This window comes from Centrocercus urophasianus, unplaced genomic scaffold (assembly GCF_019232065.1).
Source record: "Centrocercus urophasianus isolate 14NV4802_14NV808 unplaced genomic scaffold, USGS_Curo_1.0 seq_19, whole genome shotgun sequence".
Classification (NCBI taxonomy): Eukaryota; Metazoa; Chordata; class Aves; order Galliformes; family Phasianidae; genus Centrocercus; species Centrocercus urophasianus.
Window position 1 is genome coordinate 7,020,947 of NW_024884744.1, and position 14,593 is coordinate 7,035,539.

At 54.4% G+C, this 14,593-nt stretch overlaps 1 protein-coding gene and 1 long non-coding RNA gene across 6 annotated transcripts in view; both read left to right on the plus strand.

The window, feature by feature from the left end:
• The window catches only part of LOC122161589, a 249,952-nt gene that overhangs the window by 205,804 nt on the left and 29,555 nt on the right, over positions 1-14,593 (plus strand). For all 5 annotated transcript variants that reach the window (XR_006169220.1, XR_006169222.1, XR_006169224.1 and 2 more), the window contains one exon: positions 1,205-1,474. This is a non-coding gene — a long non-coding RNA (uncharacterized LOC122161589). The remainder of the gene's footprint in view (positions 1-1,204; positions 1,475-14,593) is intronic.
• Positions 10,688-11,635, plus strand: SOX2 (SRY-box transcription factor 2). Its single transcript, XM_042821133.1, has one exon. The coding sequence runs from the start codon at positions 10,688-10,690 to the stop codon at positions 11,633-11,635; it is 948 nt and encodes a 315-aa protein (XP_042677067.1).

A 14,593-nucleotide genomic window follows, 5' to 3' on the forward strand; every position in this document is an offset into this window, starting at 1 on the left:
AGTGAGCCGAGTTTTGTGAAAACACAAAGGGCAGAAGTCACAGAGGTGGATTACTGTCAGCCCCTGCTACAGAGGCACAGAGCACTGTGGCATTAATTCCTATAGAAAGGTAGACAAACACAGGCACTGCCTAACAACTTTCCCGCAGAGCCCCATTGTCTAAGCACTTTCTTTGGCTTCGGGGCTCTCCTCTGCTCGCTACAGTCTCAACCGCATTGAGAAGCGGGCAGCGGGCAGCGCTTTGGGCGCGCGATTCCGGACCCGGGGAAAGCATTTCCCAGCTGCGCTTCTCGCCGGTTCAGCGCTATCCATTTTCCCTGGGAGCGCTGCCCGTGTATTCGTTTCTCGGCGCAAAGTTGGCGGGGCACGAGAACTCCGCTGCAGTTCGCTGCCTCCATCCGCACGGCGCGCCCCGGGGCCGCGGCTCGGCGGCCGCAGCTCGTTGCGGCTCCCGGCGTGCGGGGACGAGCGGGGAACCGACGGAACGAGGTCGGCCCCGTTCCCCCGCCGGGAGCCGCTCCCGGGCTGCGGGGGGACGGCAGCTCGCCGAACAACGCGCGCAGAGATGCGCACCCGCGCTGCTCGGCCCCGCTTCTCGCGGCTCCTCTGCCCCACGGTCCGGGTCGGAGGGGCCGCTGCGGCTGCGGAGCTCCCCACGTTCGGAGAAACAAATGTTTGGGCTGAGCTGAGGGTGGGGGGTGGTGGGGGGAACCCTGCAGCTGCAAGTCAAAGAAATATATTGATAAAATATTTCAGTAGTAGTAAATACGCGGGGATCGGCTCGACCTTGCGAGGTCTTCATTTTAATTTTTTTTTTCTCCCTATATACAAAAATCTTTATCAAACCTCTATTCTATGGCTTCAATAAACAGAACCCATTACCTCACGGCAGCTTTTGTTGGCCTGTATACAAGCGAGAACAAAATGGTTATTCAAGAGAACGCTTTCGATTTTTATTGTGTGTAGTATGCACAAAGAGCAGTGTTATTGTATTAAAAAGAACCATCTGTAGCAGAAACAATGGCATCAAATTATCTTTGAATACCCACTGCAAAAATATAAAGCTTTTTTATTATTCTTCTGCTGTACGGTGGGGGACAGAGAAGTGACTTTTTTGTTGTCGTGGGTGCATTCTTATAACACACACAAAATCAGCCATTTGGATTTTTTAAGCCATAAACGATTTTTTCCCCTCTTGTTCCAGGGACCGCAGTTAAAAGCTAGGGCTAGGACTTGGAGGATGTGTAGGCAAACGGAAGGAGAGCCGGGGGAAGAAAAGCCGAAATGGATTCATTCTCCGTCCTGGCTGGAGGAGGAGAGGAGCGGGGACGTGCGGGCTGCCTGCAGCTGCCTCTGTCCGGTGAGAAGTGCTCCCAGCCCCGCGGCTGACTCGGGCTCAGGAGTCCGCGCGGACTTTCTCTCTAAGCTGCCAATCAAACCGCTAACCGCCACCACCCTGCGCCGGCACCGACATGTAAGTACTGCACCACAACTTTGACATTCATGGCGTTCCCCCTTCCTCCCCCGTGACCTTTAAAACGATGGAGAAATACGGCTGCCGCTTAGCACCCGCCGCTCCGAGCTCGACGGCGTTACACTGAGGGACTCGTGCGCGGGTTTGGGTTTGCCCTCAACTGCGCGGCCGCCGCTTTGAGACCGGAGCGCCGGGCAGGAGCGGAGCCGCCCGAGGCCGCCCCGCGCCGCCCGCCCCTACGCCGGCGCGTACGGACCGAGGGGTCCCCGCGGGCCGCTTCGGCCAGGGCTGCTATTTCGGCGGTGCCCCTCGGGACGAACCGCAGAGCGGGGGCAGGTTGCGCTGCGGGGCGGCAGTCGTTTGAGTCACGCCGGCGCTGCACTGCACCGTCCGGGAGGCGGCCGAGGCGCTCCGCGGGGCCGGGGGCGGCCGCGCTGCGAGGGTTACCTGGGCGCGCAACGGGCGCGCAGCGGCGCTGGCGCGGCGCCTGCGGCGCCTGCGCTTTGGCGCCCCCTGCCGGCGGCGCGGCGCCCCCCCCCCTCCCGCGGTACCCCTCCGGTGGGGCGGCTCCGGGGCCGCTCCCGGGGAAAGGGGGGACGCCGGGGGGTCTGCGGCCGCGCGGGGATCCGTGCAGAACCGTGCGCTGGGAGACGGGGTACGTGGACGACGGAAGAGACGCGGGGCGTCCCTTGGCAGAACCCTCGATGGGCGAAGGGGAAGTTGCGAGTCGGTCGATGCGTGTCACTGCTTGCGCCTATCGCTGTCTCCTGATGCACTGCGATTTGGGCTGGGAATGATCGATTTTGACATTTTGGGTCATTATAATGCCGCTTAAAGGGAGGCTCTTTTTAGTTACAAGTAGCAAAGTTAAGGTTGGGTTTTCCCCCTTTCCCCCTTCCGCCCCCTCCTCTGATTTTTGGGGTAAGAATTTGGTAGATAAAGGTTAATCTTGGGCTGAATGATAGAGCTGTGATTGACAAGAGAAAAGGTGTTGAGGGCAGGTCGAGCTGTCTTATTTACAGCCCACTGCTTGCTATAGAGCCTTTGTTAGGCCTGGAAAGCTAATTTAGTGCTGATCAAAAGCACCACGGAGTTAAAGGACTGGTAATGACTGCTAATTTCATTTCAGCCTCATACATCCCCAACCGCTGTAATTAAAGACGTGCTATTTAAATACAGGTGAAGAGTTTTTGTAGCGGGGGGAAAGTGGGCAGCCGGGTACCATTTTAGTTCTGCTTAATGTGGTCAGAGAGCACCGTGTGCCGCGGGGCGAGCGCTGCTTTGTGCGGCCCCGAGGGGACAGCCCCGACCCGCCGGGTTATGTGGGTTTAATGCCTCCCGTGCAACGGCATCGGGAGCGCTGGGAGAGACGAGACGGAGGGTTTGTGTCAGCCGTTAAGTGCCTCAGCGGAAGCTCGGGTCTTCGTATTATGATTATTTTTAATTAAATTATTTTCCCACTCCACGGCCGGCTCCGAAACGATGTAATTTCACAACTGATGTAACAGTTTCTTTCTGAGACACATCAAAGGATAAAAGCTCTGCGTTTTCGTGGTTGGTTAAAATTGCTACCAAAAAAAAAAAAAAAAAAAAAAAAAAAAAAAAAAAAGAGTGAGAGAGAATTTAGCCTTTAATCTCTTTTATCTGCCGAGCCTGAAGATCCGCACTCGACCCCGCTCCGCTCCGGGCTCTCCCCCTCTTCCGGGGCCGCGCCGGGCGGGAGGCGGCGCTGAGCGCGGGTTGCGGCGCCCCCTATCGGCCGCGCCCGGAGCCGCCCGCGGGGACCCGGCGGAGAAACCGCGGCTCGGCGGGGAGCGGAGCGGAGCCCCCCGGGCCGGCGGTGCTGGGTGGGGAGGTGGGTATGGGCAAGGTGAGACAGAGCCCGGAAATCATGGGAAGGGAAGCCTCCTCCAGCTTGAGCTGTGTGGATGTACGGTCATTAGATATAACGCCACCGACGTACGTGTGAGCGGAGCTGCCGAAAGCCCCGTCCCTGGAGAAGTGTCCCCGTATGCCGCTGTCGCCCGGCCAGTGTGCTGCTGCTGCGGGACCGCGCCGACAGCCCGCGCTCTAAGTGCCGCGGTAGCGGCTGGCACTGGGCGAATCCCTCGTCCCAGCTCCCGTTGCTGTCGGGACGCTGCAGCCTTCCGGATGCAGTGGTTGTGATTTCCCCCCGAGGCGCCGGCGCTAAGTCGCACTGACAGGTGTTACTTGCGAGCAGAGCTCGGCGGTTCCGTTTCATTAAGGCAGAATGTTCGCAAATATCGTATTTTAAGGCGAAGCGATGAAGTCGTCTTCCTCCTCCCTTCCAAAAAAAGAGCAAAATAATCCCCCTTCCCCCGATTCCTGAAAAAAGGAGAAGCGTTATCTTCAGTGAATGCGTAGAGCGGGGGTTTCTCCCCCTCTGTTGACAGATTTAAAAGAAAGCTGCGTGTTACAAAACCATCAGCCAAAATATGCGAGGTGCCGCATTGTCGCCAACTTAGACATGAATTCGCTACTTATTTTATAGGCATCTGCGCGGTGTTTGCGAGGTGCGGTGTTAACTGACCGCGATTTGTGCGGGGAGGAACGCTAATGGGAACCAAATGATTTCTGCCTAAATTGGGGTGATTTTGTCGCTCCTGTTGGCAGCCTGATTGAAAGTCCTAATGCCGCATTTCTTCTATGAAATGATTCCTACGGCCGTGCGTCTCACAGGAAACTTTTCTCTTTAGACATTATGTATGAATTGGGGTTTTTAAGGATCACTGTTCGTCGCGCTCCGTTCTCTCGGTTTGATCTCAGCTTGAGACTCCCAATGTGTCCCAAAATAAAGACATCGCGTTTTCTATAAATAATAGCAAGAGCCCTGCGCAGATTTCTGCACAACGGAATTCCCAGATTTCCTTTACTGTTTCTTCCCTCGGCGCGCGTTGGGTATATATAACTCTGAAATTAAGCAAAAATACACATCTGTATGGATCTGTCAAGCCAGCTATAAACAGAGATATTATATGTCAATTACCACAGGAAACGGAAAAAATCCAGAGCGGTTGGTACACACGTTCTAACGTCAGGAAGGCTTTGCAAAAAACGCAGTAACTCCTGCAGCAGTGTGAATGATTAACCCGGACCCGGAGCGGGGCTGCTGGGCTCCCCTGGAAACAGCAGAACAGCAGTGCTGAGGGGGTTGTAACGGGCTCGTAAAGTTCCCCCTCCGAGGGGCAGAAGTTGGCGCGTTGAATGAGGCTGTAACCAAAACAGGAGCGCTTCCCGGGCTGCTGCGGGTCGGTCCTAAAGCCGGGAGGGAGCCGGGGGTGGCACACACCTGGCACCGGGGGAGGGGGGGCAGCTCCGCGCTTGTCCCCACTTGGAGGTGAAGAGCGGTTTTACTTTATGTATGTCTTTTGGAAGTAGGCTTTATGAGTCCTCGTTTCCTCCAGCTCTCGAGGAGCAGAAGAGTGGAGGAAATAAATCCTAAAAGCAACAGGGATGCAGGGCAGGTTTGCTCGCTCTCCCTTCCCTTTCTCCTCCTCCATCCCCAGGCAGAGGGGTGCTGGGAGCAGCCCCATTCCCCTGCAGCGTCACACCCCAACCCAACCCTGAGGGTTCGTATTTTTCATGTGCCCTTCAGGCTCTCCTTGTCCACACACACAGGCCTAAGCTCTTCGGGGATGCCGGGGAGCGGCCGGGCTCCCTCCTGAAAAGGCTCTCCGGGGTCATCCTGGGGCGGAGGACAGCAGATAGGCACATGGGAAGCACTGATGGCATTATTTATAACACCGTCTCTCTGCTCTGATTAAGCATCGTCTAAATATGAATTCACAATATGGACAGCTAGTCTATAATTTGAATTAAAATCCCCCCAACGAGCCCGTCACTTGAGAATTCTGAAATCGCAAGCCTAAGTTGTCACAATGAGCCCATGGTGTCAATAAACCACGGGCGAGATGGAGAGATTGTCACTCCAGACCATAACAGTTCTGAAAGTGTCATTACCGTCTGTCCTGTCAATGAGCTCCAAATTAAGGACTATGAGGAACAGCGAGATAAAAGTCACCGTCTTGGCTCCATTATGGGCGATGGTGTCAGTGATCTGAGAGTCACTGGGAAGAGATTGCTTTTTTTCTTTCTTTCATTTTCTTTATTATTTTTTTTTTTTTATGTACTTTTCAAACCGTGCCTCGGGATTCCAGGGTTTGAGGTGCAACCTTGAAGCACCCCAGGCTGTTCCTCAGGCGGTCCCATTGAATCCGCAAGAGCTTCTTTGGGAAACGTCGTGAATTCAATGCAGGAGTCGGAATAATTCCATCAAAACTGCTCCGGGGCCAAAGAGAACTTCATTTGATTTGGGCGACACGTGTGATCCCATGCACAGACGCGTTTCTACACCTTTTTTTTTTTTTCTTTAGTCAATAGAAAGATGGTGAGGGGGAACGAGGGAAATAAAATAGAAACCTCAGCTTTGGTAAAAGACAATGGATTTGTGTGCGAGATGGCCCCTTCCAGGCATTAAAACTTTCAGAAAAAGGTCCCAATCTCTCCTTCCTGCGCGCCTGAGAGAGTTGAGGGGACTTATTCAGTAACTGGAAACCTTCAGCTCTGGATTTTTGTGCCTTTGTGGGTTTAGGCAAAGCAGTTAGTGTTCTTCAGGAGGGGTTTTGTGTTTAATATACATGAGTTCATTCAACTACAATGGGAAAAGAAAACTCATTTGTTCTTATAAAACTAGGAAGGAAAGATAACTTGAAATAGAGTGCCCAGAAGGGCCACTCAGGGGTGCCATGCCTGCACAGGGCCTGAGCCCAGGGCCGCTCACCCCATGGCATGTGGCAATTCCCAACCTCAGCCACATCGCTGCTGCTTGGTTTTCTGTTTTATTTTTAAGGTCATATAAAATAATAATAATAACGGCTTCCATTCTGCTCTGCTCCAGGATGGAGGGCCGGGAAGGGTATTTAGATGTGGGGAAGAGTCAGCCAGAGTTGGAGGGCCGTTTCTGGAGCCCTGGGAGCAGAGCAGGTTTGGACACACGGCCTCTCCACTTGCTGGAAGCCTTCTGAAAGCGACTTGGGGCGCCGGTGTGTGTGCGTGAGCCGGCTTTGCTGATGTTTATTGTATACGTTTGACTCGTCCCATCATCTCAGCTTTACGGTTATTTTTTTAAATTTCTCTTGTGGTCCCATAGAGGAAAGGTGGAGCCGCTCCCTCTTATTTCCTTTTCGATTTTTTTTTTTTTTTTTTTTTTTCTTTAAACGCTGTGTTGGTGCTTTTTTTCCCTTAACGCCGCTCAAAGTAGCAGCAGAGCTGCTGGAGGCGGTGGTCGCGGAGCGGCTCGTAGCGGACCGCCGGCACCCCCCGATCCCCGGAGCGCAGCCGGGCCCGGAGCTCGGCGCGGGGCGCTTGCGGGGCCACGAGCCGCTCGCACGTGTGCTTTCCCGGCTGTTCCATTAGGGAGAAGGGGGATGAAAGGCGACGCCGGGAGCAACGCGGAGCTCCCTCCGCATTCCCCAGCTTTCAAGGGTCCTTAGAGCCCTTGAATAAAATTATTGGGCGAAATTGGGGCTGGACGCAAGTTTGTGCCTCACCCCCCTCGATCGTTTGTACGTGTAATGCCACTTCTGAGAGCGACAATCGGGCTACTTGCTGGACAGGCAGGGACAAAAAGCAGATTAAACCGTTTTAAATAATAATAAAATATCCCAAACGCAAGCAGAGTGGATTACACTTGCTCCAGCGCCTCGGTACCCCCCCCCCCCCCCCCCCCCGCCCCCCCAGCGGCCGCCCGCGCCCTCCGGGCCGCTCCGAGCGGGTGGCCCCGGGCCGGCGGGGTGCGGGGCCCGGCGGGGTGCGGGCCGGCCCTGAACTCGGCCCCAACTTCTAAAGTTTGGCGGAGCTTTTTTTTGTTTTTTTCCTTCCTCTTTTTCTGTCCCCTCTTTTAAGTGCCCTCAGGTTGTCTCTGGGTCTGTCCGTCACCGTGGTGGAATTATTTCCTGGAGAAAATGTGGCGTTTTCGTCATTTGGGGAGCGTGAAGAAGGCGGAAGCCCCCCCTGCCCTGCCCTTCCGTGGGCTCGGACCCACTCGAAATGGTTTCAGTAGATTGCGGGGGACACTCAGGGTGTTCCTCCCGCTCTCGATAGCTGAGGTCCCCAGGGCTTGGGGCATGGGTAGTGTGTGGAACTGCCCGGGGAACTTCGGCTCTGCAGAAGGAGACGGGGGAGAGGAAATTTCTCTGTACATTTTCGTCTTCGGCTTTTTTTTTTTTTTTTTTTTTTTTTTTAAACATAATGAAATTAAAACTTTCGGAGCTCACAGTTGACATTTTGCGGAAAATTGAGTTATCAAGGCAGTAATTATTTCACAGGGAGATAAAACTCTCATAGCCCTAACTGTCAAATAGGGCCCTTTTCAGATTTTAATTACAAAATAAAATTAGTCTGCTCTTCCTCGGAAGGGTTTGTGAGTGGCTAAACAGAGCTTTCCCCAATACTGGTGGTCGTCAAACTCTGCTAATTAGCAATGCTGAGAAATTCCAGTTAACAAGGACATTCTCTAAGTCTCTGCAGGTTCCCTGCCGTTCGCCTTCATTTCCATAAGAAGATTAAGAGTGGAGGGGAACACACTCAAATGCAGATGCAGAAAAGAAGCGTTTTTAACAAGCATCATAATAGTAAGATGCTTGGCTAGTTCTCACCTAATTACTGCAAGTTAAACCTCTATTTGCAGCTAAGGACAAAAAATGGAGCTGCAATCTTCCATCTCCACAAGACCGCTTAATAGTTTGCTTAGATTGGTTACTGGCAGGTTCGGAAAAATAATATGAAAATGCGTATATTCTTTCCGATACAGTTAACACGATAGGCTGTATCCTCGGGGCTCAGAGAGAATCGGCGATTATTAGCACAGTAAATACGCAAAATCCAAGTCGTTAACGTTCATTTTCTTTTAAAGAAACGCATAACCTGGAAATAAGAGTGCGCGTGCCGCAGAGCCCATCACCGAGGACATTTGCGGACTATTTGCTTAATGCGACCACTTCGCATCTCCATAAATGATACCGAAGGGAGTCGTTTGATAAATCCGCTCGTGCTGAAGCAGCCCCGCTCTGCTCCCCCAGCGCCGTGCGCGGAGCCGCGGGGTCCGGCCGTGTTCATCCGCGCGCCCACCGCCCCCGGCGCAGCAGGCACGCACGGCCCGCACCCCATTTTCTAGAGCGCGTTATGATGCAGATGCTCCACATATAGTTGATGGCGTCGATAATTAAAGCGGTTAGTTCAAACGAAGCTGTAAATACCGCCCGATAACGCAGTTGTTGGGCATTTCCCACCCTTTATGGGTGCGATAAACGTGGTGAGGAAGGGGCCCGGCCCCGCACAGGGCCGCGCTCCGGTATCTGCTTATTATACCACCGCCGCCCGCTCCTCCCCGCTTTTCAAACTTCGTTATCCCCAAGATTGTATTATTATCATTATGATTTTGGATGTTGTTATCAACCGCAGGCCCTGGGCACGACCGATAAGAAAGCTTTTGGCGGCCCTGGGAGCGCGGGGTCAGCCGGTGTGCGCATCCCGCAAAGCGCGCCCCTTTTCCGACGCTTTCAACCCGTCGCTTCTGTCCAGGTTATATATACACCGGCTTGTATATACGCCTCGGAATTACACACGTTAAAGCGGAGAGCATTTATTTGCATCATCCAGAGATGCACCCTCATCCGCCGCACTTTTCCTGCGCGTTACCCGGACGGGGGGGGAGCACGGCCGCTCCCTTCCCCCTCCCCACTTCCCGCCGCTCCGCACCGCGCCGGCAGGGGGCGCCGCAGTGCCGCGGCTGAGCCCTCGCGGGGCGCCCGGCCGCTGCCCCGGCCCCAGCCCGGCCCTGCGCGGTGCCGCGCCGCTCGGGGGCCCTTCTCGGGGGGCCTCGGCGCTGCCGGGGAGCGCGGCCGCGGGCAAAGCAGCGCCGTCGGGGCGCGGCAGCGCGCGTAGAGCGGGGCCGGGAAGCGCCCCCTCTCCCGCCCCCCTTTCTCTCCCCTCCTTCCTTTGTCGTCAAGTGCGTTTTAGCAACAAAGATCCCGACAAGAGAGTGGAAGTAAACTTAGCCGGGGCTTTGTGCGGCCCCGTGTAGCGACAACAAGAGAAACAAAACTACCTATTTGTCCCTGCGGGCCGCCCCCTCCCCAACCCCCCCTCTCCGCTCGGCGCGCCCACCCAGCGTCGCACAGAGGGCGCGTCCCTGGGCTGCAGGCCGCGCACCGCGATCTGCGGGGAGGGCTGTCGGGGGTCCTCCGCTCCTGCTTCCAGCGGGCGCCTCCGGGTCGGAAGGAGGGAGAGAGAAGGGCACGGCACGGCCCCGTTCTGCGCGGGGCCCGCTCGGCTCCTCTCCGCGGCGCGGCACCGGGTCGGAGGGCTCCGCTCCCGGCGGACGGGGCGAGCGCCGCACACGCGGCCGGACGGCGACGGCTCGGGGGACACTTCGCAACGGGGCGCAGGGTCGGGGGGAAGCCATTCCCGCTCCCCCTATGGCTTCTCCCAACATCAACTTTAAAAACAACAACAACAACAACGTAGCAACAATGCTGTTTACCCACTTCCTCCAAAAGGCGTGTGTGACCTGTTGCTGGAAGGGGAGATACAAAGGCTTCCCAGTGGCTGCCTGGGCCGGCCCTGGGCCCGCCCCCCCCGCCGCGCCGTCCCGGCGGCTGAGAGCCCCCGCCCCGTTTCATGCAAAACCAGGGGTAGAGACTTGTCCTCAGTGGCGGAGCCGCCGAGCGCTGATTGGCCGGGGCGAACGCATTTATTCCCTGACAAGCCCCCATCACATGGATGGTTGTCTATTAACTTGTTCAAAAAAGTATCAGGAGTTGTCAAGGCAGAGAGAGAGAGTGTGTGTGTTTGCAAAAGGGGGTAAAGTAGTTTGCTGGCTCTTTAAGACCGAGGTGGAGAGAGAGAGAGAGGGAGAGAGAGAGAGGGCGGCAGGCAGAGAAAAGGGAAAAAGGAGGAAGAAGTTTTTTAAATCCGAAGCTCCGGCGGTAATAATAGCAGTTATTAGCATTATTAATCCATCAGCGAAGAGGAAGATTCTGATCTCGATCCAAGTGTGGTTTTGGGGAGTCCCCCTCCCCCCTTTCATACCCCTCCCTAGGAAAAAAAAAAAAAAAAAAAGTCCGGCTCGGGACTTCGCCGCCGCCGCTCCGCTTCTCCGCTCCGGGCTGGTTCCAGGCAAAAGTAGTTTGAATGTACAACATGATGGAAACCGAGCTGAAACCTCCCGCCCCCCAGCAAACTTCGGGGGGAGGCACAGGCAACTCCAACTCGGCCGCGAACAACCAGAAGAACAGCCCGGACCGGGTCAAGCGCCCCATGAACGCCTTCATGGTTTGGTCCCGCGGGCAGCGGCGGAAAATGGCCCAGGAGAACCCGAAGATGCACAACTCGGAGATCAGCAAACGGCTCGGGGCCGAGTGGAAACTTTTATCCGAGGCGGAGAAGAGACCCTTCATTGACGAAGCCAAACGGCTCCGAGCTCTGCACATGAAGGAGCACCCGGATTATAAATACCGACCCCGGAGGAAAACCAAGACCCTGATGAAGAAGGATAAGTACACGTTGCCAGGGGGCTTACTGGCGCCGGGCACCAATACCATGACGACCGGGGTAGGGGTTGGGGCCACCTTGGGAGCTGGGGTGAACCAGAGGATGGACAGTTATGCGCACATGAACGGCTGGACCAACGGAGGCTATGGGATGATGCAAGAGCAGCTCGGCTACCCGCAGCACCCGGGCTTGAACGCGCACAACGCGGCGCAGATGCAGCCCATGCACCGCTACGACGTGAGCGCCCTGCAGTACAACTCCATGACCAGCTCGCAGACGTACATGAACGGATCGCCTACCTACAGCATGTCGTACTCCCAGCAAGGGACCCCGGGCATGGCCCTGGGCTCCATGGGCTCGGTGGTCAAGACGGAATCCAGCTCCAGTCCCCCCGTAGTCACCTCCTCGTCTCATTCGAGGGCTCCTTGCCAAGCCGGGGACCTTCGGGACATGATCAGCATGTATCTACCAGGTGCTGAAGTACCAGAACCAGCTGCCCCAAGCAGACTTCATATGTCCCAACACTACCAGAGTGCACCTGTTCCTGGCACAGCCATTAATGGCACACTCCCTCTATCACATATGTAAGACAAAGGGGCCGGGGGGGCGGGGGTGGGGGGAAGGAGAACTAAACAAAACAAACAAACAACAACAACAAAAAACTTTTATTAGAAATTCTGGACTTTTTTTTTTTTTTTTCTTTCCTGGACTAATTTTTTAAAAGGGAAAAAGGGGGGGGGGGGGCGCCCCCCGGGGGGGCCAGAAATAAAGCCGACAAAGGAACTTGTATAGATCTCGGAGGGGAAGCGACTACACAAAACTTTTTAAAAGTTCTAGTGAGAACGGTAGGAACTTTGCAGGAAGTTTGCAAAAGTCTTTACCGCTAATATTTAGAGCTAGACTCAAAGAGCGAAGAGGAGAAATGTTTTAATATTTGCAGGCAACTTTTGTACAGTATTTATCAAACTCAACATGGCAATCAGAATGTCCATCGGTCATAGGGAGAGGGGAGAAATCAAACCCCAGAATTCGCGAGTGGTTTTTTACACACAGACTCTCCGTGGAGCTCCGTGGCCCTGGCAGCTCTGCTGACGGCAGCTGCGGGAGGAGAGGGAGTTCTTGTGCAGCATTTGGACGTTGAAATTGTTTTAGAAATTGTACAAAAGGCAGAAGCGGTAGGAAGGGGACTGGCGAACCGTGGGCTTGGTTTGCTGGGTGAGGGCAAACGTTTCGATGTACGACATTTTTATTTTATTTTATTTTATTTTTTACTTCTTGTTAAAAAAGCAAAAATTGCCATGAAGGTTCACACGCCGTTTGTTAATTTATAATAACTTTTTTTGTTTCCAGACTTCATCCCGTTCAAAGAAAAGGGAAAAAAAAACAAAAACAAAAACAAAAACAAACAAACAAAAAAAAAAAACCACCAACCTGAAATTACTGTGTTTGAAATATTTTCTTATGGTTTGTAATATTTCTGTACATTTATTGTGATGATATTTTAAGTTCTTTTTTTTTTTTTTTTCCTCAGTTTCCGTAGTTGTATTTTAAAGATTCGGCTCTGTATTATTTGCAATCAGTCTGCCGACAGTCCATGTATATATTTGAACTAATACCATCCTTATAACAGGTACATATCCAAGTTAAGTTTTTACTCCATTATGCACAGTTTGAGATAAATAAATTTTTGACATATGGACACTGAAGTTCCGTTTGAGTGTTGGATTTATTTTTGTACCGCAAGCTGCTTTTTTTTTGTTGTTGTGGTGGTTTTTTTTTAATTATTATTATTATTTTTCAATAATTCATCAGAGGAAGGTATCCCCGCGGCCGACAGACTGTTATAAATAATGCAGCCGTATACCGAGGCATGAATATTTTTATACGTGTGGATAGACAGGGTCGCAGCGCGATACGCTTTACCGGAACGGCCGTCCTCGACGCACGGCGGTGCGGAGCGGAGGCCCCGGTCCCGTCCGCTCGGCCACTTGTTGCCGGGGGATCCGCGCTCCCAACGCGCCCGGCGGTGCCCTCTGAGCCGTGCGGGCCTTCGGGGCGCGGTGCGGGGCTACGGGGCTGCTGCGGGGCCGAGCGCTGCCTTTGTTCCGCACTTGCCGAAGTTTCCGCTCCTCGCTCCGGGGCAGCGCAGGAGGAGGTGAGAGGTGGGGGCGGAGGGGGATCGGTCGGGCAAAGGTAAGGAACGAGAAAAGCGGCACAAACGAGCAGGACAAAACGAGACGGGCGAACGGCGGAGACTCGCACGCGAAATGACAGCTCTTTCTTGAATCCTATTTCTTAAATTGCCAGCGCGGTGTAGCCCCAATTCGGACAATCTCTGCGGCCGGTCGCGAGCCCCAAAGAGAAGCGCTGGCGCCCGCCACGTAGGAGGAGATCTCCGCCGTCGGTGCCAGGTAGAGTTCTGCTTCGTGCGCTCGGAACCGCCGCCGCCGAGGGCCGCTCGGTGCTGCCCGGCCCGGCGGGGGCGGCGAGAGGGGAGCGGCGGCGCTGCCCCTGGCACCCGGGCGGCCCCGCGTGGGTCCGCGCTGCCAACGCGTCTGCGGGCCGCATCGGGACTGCGAGTGGGGAGGTGCGGGTAGGAATGGGAGGAACGCGGCGCCCGAGGAAGCGGGGGGCCGTGATTGCAAAGCGGTCGCGTGTCCTGCTCGTGGCTGTCGTGCTTGGAGGCACGGACGTGGCGGTTTGCTTAGGCACAGGCCGGGTGCGAGTGTGGTTCAGCTTTTCTTTCTCGTGTTTCTGGTCGGTCTCCCGATTGCGATTTAGCTCAGGGAGGAACAAACGGGGAAAAAAAAAGCGGGCAGAAATCACAAAAGAAGAGTTGGCCGGCTCGCTGTGGTTTGTGTCGTTGCGCTGTTCGCCAGGCTCGGCTCCGGCCTCCGTACTTGGAGCCGGGTGCCCGGAGAACTCCCGTTGCCGGGCTGTGGGGCTCCTCTGCTCACTGTGCTGCAGCTCAGCTCCCTTTGTCCCTTTTATTTCCGCGCCGTCGCGGTGTTTGGGCACACGGCAATTATTGCACATTCCCAACCTATTCTATTTCTTTTGCATTAATGCAACGAGTAAAATATTTTTTTTTTCAGAGCTGTGCGGCGTTTGTAATGCAACTGGGGATTATTCACGTGGTAGTGAGCGCGCAGTCCCGCTCCGCTCCCCTCGCTGAGAAAAGGGGACTGGGAATAAAAGCCCAATCGATATCTCGATCCCATTTTTTTAGAGCGAATCTTAGCCAATTAACAGCAATAAAACCGGGCCCCTTTTTGAAGTGCTAACTGGAATAGTCGAGGGGGGTAGCTGGAATCGTTGGTGCTTTTACAATTCGCATAAAGAAGGCGAGGTAATACCATTAAACAAAGGCACTAAACCACATATTCAGGCTTAGTGTTTTCAGCAACTTTTTATATGGGCAATTTGTTTGAGCTTAGATTTCGGACTATGATGTGAAATATATGCTGGTGAAACCTGATCTCCCTTGGGCAGATTCCTCCCATCCATCCATCCATCCATCCATCCATCCATCCATCCATCCATCCA

Excerpts from the sequence above, each read along its gene's own strand:
- SOX2 (XM_042821133.1), top strand. The coding sequence starts at position 10,688 with ATGTACAACATGATGGAAACCGAGCTGAAACCTCCCGCCCCCCAGCAA.